This window comes from Gracilinanus agilis, chromosome 4, assembly GCF_016433145.1.
Source record: "Gracilinanus agilis isolate LMUSP501 chromosome 4, AgileGrace, whole genome shotgun sequence".
Lineage (NCBI taxonomy): Eukaryota > Metazoa > Chordata > Mammalia > Didelphimorphia > Didelphidae > Gracilinanus > Gracilinanus agilis.
The window spans coordinates 476,950,884-476,960,284 of NC_058133.1; the positions used below are offsets into that span (position 1 = coordinate 476,950,884).

General features: G+C 52.1%; 1 protein-coding gene across 1 annotated transcript in view; it reads right to left on the reverse strand.

Annotated features, from left to right (window-relative positions):
* Positions 1 to 3,787: 3,787 nt before the first annotated feature.
* CELF3 (CUGBP Elav-like family member 3) overlaps positions 3,788 to 9,401 on the reverse strand; it is a 17,637-nt gene continuing 12,023 nt past the window's right edge. The window contains exons 11-13 of the mRNA XM_044672706.1: positions 9,006 to 9,149; positions 6,612 to 6,749; positions 3,788 to 5,320 (exon numbers count right to left, since the gene is read on the reverse strand). Of these exons, the coding sequence (XP_044528641.1) occupies positions 6,622 to 6,749; positions 9,006 to 9,149 (272 nt within the window). The 3' untranslated portion in view covers positions 3,788 to 5,320; positions 6,612 to 6,621. The remainder of the gene's footprint in view (positions 5,321 to 6,611; positions 6,750 to 9,005; positions 9,150 to 9,401) is intronic.

The window sequence follows — 9,401 nt, forward strand, 5'->3', positions numbered from 1 at the left end:
GCATGGCCTGTCTCTACACGGTCCTCATCTTTTGCACTAACCTGGCCTCTCCCTCCAAAACCATGACTCCTAACGTCCGGGTCTGCTCGTGTCACCTCCTCCGGGGGCTTCTCTCCGCTCTAGCTTCGAACAACAAAATCCTCCATTTGGTCGGCTCTTTTTTGTATCCCCCCAACTCTGACCCAGGGACAGTTCACTAATCCAGCTATGGGCCCAGGACGGGCTTCCCGGCTTCTCTGCTTTTCTTCAAATTCCAGCTAAAATGCCGCCTTCTCCAGGCAGCCCGGCCCAACCCTTAAATCAAGAGCTTTCCCTCTGTGGGTTATTTCTGATGGATCCTGTGACCAGCTGGTTTGTACAAATCCACCTGCACGTTGTCTCCCCAGCAGAGCGCGAGCTCCTGGCCGGCAGCCGCTGCCTTTGGGCTTCTGTCGAGCCCTCGATGCCCAGAGTCGTGCCTGGCACAGAGGCGGTGCCGCGTAGGTACACACACGTGCGCATCGATGTGCTGACCGGCTTCCAAGGCCTCCTTCGTCCCCCCACGGGAGCCCCCACAGAGGAAGCAGAATCGCTTCCGGCCTCCTCTGGCCCTGCCCCCGGGCTCTCTCCCTCGGTGTTCACCGCTCTAGGAGGCAGGAAAGTGGGGCTCGGCGCCCCACGCCGCCCTTTCTACGGGCAAGTTCTCCCTCTGGCCACAAGATGGGTGCAGAGCCTGCCGCAGGGGGGCACAGGCTGAGACGCCTCGTTTGTGTGACCAGTTCGCGTGGAAGCTGCAGCTGGTGGCCCCTCCCTCCTCCGGATCCTTCTGTCCATCCCAGACACTGATGCCTCCTTGCCCTAAAGACACGGCCAGCGAGGGAAATGCGATGCTTCAGAACCCCAAGACATCGGGCCAGCCTGTTGGGTCAAGAAAGGTCTCCCTAAGAGTGTCCAAAGGCTGCAGGCCAGAGCCTGGGGGCTCGCTCGCCACTTCCAGTCTACTCTGGGGGGGCTGGCTTTCAGCCTCTCAGCTTTCACTACTATTTGAACCTTCCCTGATGGGTGACATCTAATTCAAGGTCCTGAGCCTTTGCTTTGAGAAGCTGCCCCGCTCTGGCTAATTCGGTAGAAGGGATCAATTCAGATCTGACCCGAGATACTTACTAGCTGTGTGATCCTGGGCAAGTCACTGAACCTCTGTCTCCCGTCTCTTCATTTATAAATCTATCTCCTCCTGGAATTGCTGAGAGGAGCAAATGAGATAATCGTTGTAAAGCGCTTACTTAGCAGTGCCCGGCACAGAGTGAGCACTCTATAAATATTAGGTATTATTATTACTGCTGCTGCTGCAAGGGTAATAACTGGCTTCTTCATTCTGGCATCCACAGATGCTCTTTCCCTTTTATCCCTTGTCATAGAAAGATCTTAAACCAAATCCAGTCCTTTTCTTTTACAGCTGAGAAAACCGAGGCCCACAGATGTTAGGTGACAACTAGCCACAGTCTGAGATGGGACTGGAATGTGGTTTTCTAATTCCTAGTCCAGCAGTCTCCCCACTACTACCCGATGCTGCCTGTTTTCTAGGGTTTATTTGCAGAAGAAAAAAATATACAGTCAGGAAAAAATCCAAAAAAAAAAAAAAAAAAGATTGAACCTTTCTAGGATGATAGCAGTTCTTTTTGTGGTAGGAAAGAACTGGACATGAAAGAGGGGGCCCATCCATCAGGGAGTGACTGAACAAATTGGGGTCTATGAACCTACTGGAATGCTGTGTGGTGCAGTTAGAAGTGACAAGGATGGTTTCAGAGAAGACTGGGCAGACTCGAGTGAACCAAGTCACTCTCAGTGACACCAAGTCCCTGGTGGGACCAGGAGAACAATTTATACAAGGACAACAGAGGACAATGAAGAACTTTGCTCTGATGAATGTGAAAACCCAACCATAAATCCCGGACAGACAAGGAAGCATTCTACCCACCTTTTGATGGAGAAGTCGTGGATTCAAGATGTAGAATGGCACAAACATTTTTGGACATGGCCAACGAATGGGGAATTGATTTTGCTTGAATATGCATATGTGACAATAGGTTCCCCCCTACCTCTTTTCTTCCCCCCCCCCATTCAGTGGAATGGGGGGAAGGTGGGAGTTAGAGAAAATAAATGCTTATTAATTTTTTTAAAAATAAGGGTTAAAAAGCCAACCAAAGGGTCCAATATGGAGGGCAAGGCAATGAGGACTCCATGCAAGAGAAAATTACCCAGTTCCAAAGTGGGTGACAGCAAATAACTAAATCATTTTATTTAGATCACTTCCTAGGCTCAGTTTGGCCCATCATCCTCTCTAGACAGAGAAAAAGCTTTTCAGAGGGTCTCTAGAGAGATAGGTACCTTCTTGCCCCAAGGTTTGAGGATTCGTCCCTAGAATGAATTGTTTTCATGTGGGACCTCCTGGGCTCTTTGTCAGCCAGTGAAAAAAGCTGCTGCCTTTTGGGGGAGGCTTTGCATGTTCCACCCTTGGACTGAATTCTTGCATAATCATTTGCTATCTTTACCAACCCTTTTCCTACCCAGATCCCACTGCACAGGACATACACCACCATGGAAGATGCTGGGAAATGGAAATAGAGGGTTTGTGACGGCAAATGGGATTGGATTTTCCTCTTAAAAGAACCTAGAGATCATTTAGTCCAGATGAGAAAACTGAAGCCCAGAAAGATAAATGGACTTTTGAGACTAACAAAGGATCACGCACGGGACCAAGATTCAGTCTGGTTTTTCGGATTCCATCTCTATGACACTATTGCTGGCTATCACTCTGCTTTGTCAGGGCCACAGTCTATTTCCCTCTCCCTAACCGTCCCCCATCCTTAGAAAAAAATGAGGTTCTGGCCGAGGACCAGCATGACCCTCTTTTCTTGGGAAATATCTAGATTTCTAAGCTGCCTCCTCTTCTCACAATCACTTCAGGACCCCTAAAGCCAGCTGGCCTGATGCTGGGAGACTTCGCTGATTCTTACTTTCCTACTTCTCAGGTCAAGGTGAATGCAATTAAGGCCTTTCTCTTTCCTGCCCCGGCCGAGTGGTCAGCCGTCCCTGTGGCCTCCCACATATCTGTCCACAGGCTTCACCCACCTCCACACACCCTCACGTGGGTCAGAGCCAGCCCAGATGGCAGGCCAGGCAGCCTCAGGTCTCTGAATCTTCCCCCTTGCCTAGCTTCCATCCCTTCCATCTGGTCGGGTCCTCTTCCCCCTCCAAAAATAAACCCAAACCCCCATCCCACTCATTTTGGAGTCTATCTAGGCAGAGTGTGTGGACATTGACCTCTCCGTGGACTAAGGAATGGCTCTCCCTTTGAACCCTGCTACAAATCTACCCCAAGCCAAGGCTCCACAAAAGAGTCCAACGGAAAGAGACGGGAAGCTCAGCCAGGGCAGGAAGGTGGCTACCTTGGGGTTGGGGCTGTGTAGTGGGGAGACGATGGACACCAGCCTGGGAGGCTTAATAACCTCGAAGCCAACTTTTTTTTTTTTTAAACCCTTAACTTCTTAGAATTGAAGTCAGAAGAGCAATAAAGGGCCAGGTCCCTGGGGCTAAGTGACTTGCCCAGGGTCACACAGCTAGCAACTACTTCTAAGTCACAGGTTCCCCTAGTAGTTCAACCCTCCTGACTCCTACCCTCAGGCTGATTGAGGATGCTATTGCCAGGCTAGAAACAAAAGAACTTAGCATTCCTAGCATCATCTTTAGAAGGAAATGGCGCCAATTCATCCATTTGACAGCAGGAGAAACATTAGTCCAGAAAGGCTGAGGCCCTTCGGAGTCCATTAGGGTAGAAGCGTGATAGCCAATATTTTCAGAGTAATTTTTAAAGTTTCTGTGTGCTTTGGTATATGATCTCATCTGGTCCTCCCAACAGCCTAATGGGGTAGCTGTTGCTATTACCCCCACTTGATTAGATGGAAAAACTGAGGCAGAGGGAGGGGATTTGTACCCACATCTTCATGATCCCAAATCCCTAAGCCGATTGGAGTCTGTTCACTCTGCCGCACTCCTCCCGACTCTACAGAGAGTTCTGGGCTCGGTGAGAGGTGAATAAACAGGGAGGAAGATGAGAGCGCAGGTTTGAGAAGTTAGGACTCAAAGTCTCCAGAAATAGGGGATTTGCCCTGAAATGTCTCCCCTGGGCCTAGGAGGCCTTCATTAAGACAATCTCCAGATTTAGTTCGTGTCCTCAATCTTCCTCTCCCCTCCCTCGTGTCCCCCACAGCTGACCTGCCAAGCACTACTCTTTTTTGACACTTTTAAATTTTTTTTCTTTATTTAGACAGAAAAAATCAACTTATTAAAAGTAAAACGCAATAAATAAATAAGTTAAGTATTGAGAACTGTTTGAAATTTAGACTCCCCAGGCTCCCCTTCCCATTCCCTCCCCAATCCACCCCTATCCCTTCCCCTAAAACCTTTTCCTAAAGAAAATGACCAGGTAATAAACCCCTCCAGCCCTCCCCTTTTCCCACCCCAACCCCTTCCCACCCCAACCTTCAAACCAAGGAAAAAAAATTAAGAAAGAAAAAAATCCACAGGGAACATTGTCTAAACTCCCAGAAAGAGAGATGGCAGCGTCCGGGCCTGGCTGGCTACCGCACCAATGTGGTATTTACAGGAAAGGGATCAGCAGAGACTGTAAACATTATTTGGGGGGAGGGGGAGGTCATTTCTCTTGGGGAGGGTCTCTGTGGCTGAACAGGAGATGGGCAGCCCCTGGGGCTCACCAGAGGAGGACTTGGGGAGGCAGTGAGCTTTAGGGCCTGATGGCCCAAGTACAGGAATGTCCTATCTCTACTTAGGGTAGAGGAGTAAGAAGGGGGAAGAGCTGTGAGGAGACCCCTAGAGTGGAGGAGAGGCTAGGAAGGGGGACCCGAGTCCCTGGTTCCCCTCCTGGGGGTCTGCACAGTTCCAAGAGACAGAGGAAGTGGTCCCTTGATGGGGAGAGGTGGGGGAGAAGGCTGGGCACTGGAGGAAAAGAGATGCCCTTGAACCCCTGGAGCCGTGCCCCCCTGTTCCCACTGGGCAGCCTTTGTGAGGTCAAACAGGTACCTGGGGAGGAGGCGGGCCGAGCGGCCTGCGGGGCCTCAAGACTTGGGTGGGCGTGGGGAGAAGAAAGTTGGTTCTAAGGGGGGCGAGGGTAAGTGGAGGCTTCCTGCATCCCCAGGACTCATGAAGCAGCTGTCCCCAGAGGGCCCAGCCAAGGGCCTGAGCCGATGTGCCGAGAGGGCTGGGGGTGCTCAGTGGGGGAGGAGGGGACGGGGCAGGTCCCCTTCCTCTGGCATCTCCAGACCTGCGAACGAAGGAAACATCCATGAGGGGAAGAAGCCCAGTGAAGAGGGCTGGGGGGGCAGGTGCGGATCTGGGGCCCCCAAAGGGGTCCAGATTCCACCCCAAAGTCAGTGGGCGGGTTTAGGCCAGGGTGGGGGGAGGGGAGGAGAGGAGCCAAATGAAGGAAAAGAAGCTACGAGAAACCACCAGAAGTTAGTAGAAGACACTCAAACAGCACAGGGAGAGGCAGAGGCCCAGGCAGAGAGACACGGGGACAGGAGACAGACGGGAGGAACGCTGGCATGGAGCGGGCAGACGGGAATCGAGTCTGGGGGCTTTAGAGACGGGAGGAGGCCCCTCGGGCGGCTCCCCACAGAACACAGAGCACGTTCACCACTGTCGGGTCAAACACGGCCCGCGCCGCCCCCCAGCCCTCGCACGGGGTTGGGGGGGCACCCCACCCCCGCGGCCCCGCCCCAAAAGAACAGACATTCGGCTCCAAAGACAACACGCTCGTTCCATGCAACTTACAGGGGCCCGGAGCGGGGGTCCGGGATGGGGGCGTCGGCCGGCTTTGGACACGGGCCCTGGGCTGGGGGGCCCCCAGGGTGGGGGGGAAGTTAAGCAGCCGGGAGTGGGGGGAAAGGGGGAAAAACAGAAAGTGTGGGTATCGTTCTTGGGTTGTGCACTTTAGGGGACTTTGCCCAAGGGAGATACAATAAAAATACAAGCAGCTCTCGGGCCTCTGTGCCGGAGGTCGGGGTGACAGTCACTGCTGGGGGAGGGGCTCCTCCATAACTGATCTTCGCCAGTCCAACCCCTCATTCTAGATGCTCTCCAGGGCTCTCTTCCTCTCTCACCGCTCCCGCTTCCCCTCTAGCCCCAGCCCCCACCCACCACCCCCGGCTCCCGCAGAACAGGGAAAAGGTGAGGTGTGGAAGGGGGCCGGGGGAGCCCAGCCCGTCTACCCCTAAACCCTGACCCCCAACTCCTCTCTAATCCAAGGTAAAACCAGGAGAGGCACAGACACAGACGCACGGACACACAGACCGGACAGAGACAAGGACAGAAGCCCCGGAGCGCCTGCTTTGTGTGTGAGGGAAGAAGGCCGGGCTCGGGGCTGCCTAAGCCATGGGGGAGGAGGGAGGAGAACGACGGGGAGAGGAGGGGGCTGCCCTGTGGCGCTAGCCTAGTGTGGGGCACACGGCATCAGAGGAGAAGGGCAGGAAGCCATGGCCAACGTGGGCTCCCCTGGCTGGGTCATGGCGGGGAGGGCGCCACCCTGCAAGGATGGAGAAGGGAGAAGAACCCACCTGCTGCCCCTCAGTAGGGTCGGTTGGCATCCTTGGGTCGCTTGAGCTGGACTTTGAGACGCTTCATGCCGATCTGGAAGCCGTTCATGGCCTGAATGGCAGCCTGGGCACTGGCCGGATTGTCGAAACTCACAAAGCCTGAAGGAAGGAGTGGGCCATGGTTGAGGCTCTTCAGCCCCAGCCAAAAAGGCAAACATTTATTAAGCATCTACTCTGTGCAAGGAGTTGTGGCTGGAAAGATGGCCTCAGTGAAGGAGGCCTGCTACGAGTCTCGATTCTAGCCCCCTGGCTGGGTCCTTGGGCAGCTCTCCATGTCCAGCAGCCGTTCAGCCCTGGCCCAGGAAGCTTCCTTGTCAGGGCTCCCTACACCGAGGCAGTCCCACATCTGGACCCCAACATAGAAGGCGCAAGGGGCCTGGGGGGACACATAGCCACACAGAAGCATCATCATTCCAGACTTTCAGGATGGGCACTCCCAGAGCCTCCTAATCGGTCCTCCTGACCCAATCTCTGTCCTCTCCAGTCCATCATCCCTCTAACTGCCAAAGGGATGTTTCTAAAGCAGTTTGGTCCAGCCAAGCCTTTTCCCTTCTCCCTGTATCCCACAGTCTCTCAATTCCCATTAAAATTTGCTTTAAAGTCCTTCCTAACCCAATTCTGATTTTTTTCCCTTCACTCCAGTCTGGATGAATTGGCCTTCTTGCTGTTCTTCTCACAAGACACTTCATCTCCCGCCTCCCCAACTTTGTCCCCCACGCCTGGGAAAAATTCTTCGTCCACGTCGCCTCTTTGAATCTCAAGTTTCCTTCTAACTGAGCTCCTCGGTGAGGCCTGTCCTGAGCCTGCCCTCCTAACGCTCTGTTTATTCTAAATAGGCTTGGTCTGGCTTTGTATGTCTACAGGTTGTCTCTTGGGATACAGGGCAAACTCTGTGTGGGCACGGACAATATTCCTTTTGTCTTTGTAATCCCCGTGCCTGGGCCAGCAGCCATTTAATAGGGATTTGTTGACAGAATGTGATTGACCAGCACTCAGCTAGGCTGGGCCTCTGGACCTGGAGACCTCCTTGCAGCCTGTCCTAATTGGTGGCACCTCCAGTAACATGGCCAAAAGGAGGCACTGGATTAAGACTTGGATATTCAGTAGAAGAGAAGGCCAAGAGAGGTGACCAGACTGCTCTAAGGAAATCTGAGGAAGAAGAGAGCACTTTTAGCCGAGCCCTACAAGGGCTCGTAGCCACACTACTGGTTCTCTAGTTTCCTATAACCCCATTGCCTCTTCCAGCAAATCCTCCTGGATTTCATTTATTTTTTTGAACTCTTACCTTCTGCTCCTACCCCTCTTGGAATTCAATGGGAAAGGGCAAGGCCAAGGTCCTCTGAATCATTAACCCCACTCCCCCCACATCTAAGCCAATTTCTAACAGAAAGGGAGCTTAGAATTAAGGCCAATTCATGAAGTAATATAAATTTCTTCCTACAGTATCTTTGACACATCATTCAACCTGTTTGCCTGCCCTGGGTGACACAGAGCTCACCGTCTCCAGGCAGGCTGTTCTACTAGTTATGATTTTTTTAAACAGTTTTGGGGGCAGCTAGGTGGCTCAGTGGATTGAGTGTCAGGCATAGAGACAAGAGGTCCTGGGTTCAAATCTGACATTACATGTTTCCTCTAGCTGTGTGACTCTGGGCAAGTCACTACACTCCCCCTTCCCCCTCCCCCCCATTGCCTAGCCCTTACCACTCTTCTGCCTTGGAACCAATACACCGTAAGGTGGTTGTTTGTTTTTTTAAATAACTTTCATTTATAGAACACTTTTAAAGCTTGACAAAACACTTCCCACACGACCACCTTGTGAGGGATGGAATAAATATTATTATTTCCATTGTAGAGATGAGAGGGAGGTTCCTCCGGCCAGAGAGAAGGGATTTGTCTCAGAGCCAGAAGTGGAATCTTGCTCTTGTGGCTCCACCGGCCTTGTTCTTTTTGCCATACTAGGTTGTTATCAGAAATAGATTTCTTATTCTCTACCCAAACTAGGCTTTCCTGGAGACAGACCTTTTCCTTAAGACCTCCAGAACAATAAGAACGAATGTCTCTTTCACATAATAATCTTTTAACTGAATTTGTTTCATCAACCAGTTATAAAATCTACACAATCTAGAGTGAACTGTGCTAAGTGCAGTAAGTATTTGAAAACAACTATCATGTCCCTCCCTGTCTCTTCTTCCGGCTGAACACAGGCGGTGCGCTTTCAACTCCTCCTCCTAGGACACAGTTTCTCTGCCCCCTTTACGGTAGACTGATTTAACTAGCTTGGTGGCTCCTTGGGAAGGAGGAGATGGAGCCAGGAGGATCTGTGGGGTGGATGGGCTTGAGGGGGGTGGTCCTTACCAAAACATTTACTCTGATTAGTGGCCCGGTCGACAAAGACCTTGGCAGATATGACATGGCCAAAGGGAACAAACATCTGTAGGATCTCAGAGTCAGTGAACTCCTGGGGCAGGTGATAGATGAAGATGTTGCAGCCATCAGGGCCTGGGGAGTTGGAGAGAGGGAGACAGTGATAGAGCAATGAAGAAAGAGAAAGAAGGAGGGAAGAGAAAAGAAGCGAGACAGAGGAACAAGGAGACAGAAAGCAAAAAGACAGGGAGAGGGACAGAGAGACGAGAGAGGGGAGAAAGGGGGAGGGAAGAGAGAGCGAGAGCGAGAGCGAGAGCGAGAGCGAGAGAGAGAGAGAGAGAGAGAGAGAGAGAGAGAGAGAGAGAAAGAAAAGAGGAAAAGAAAGAA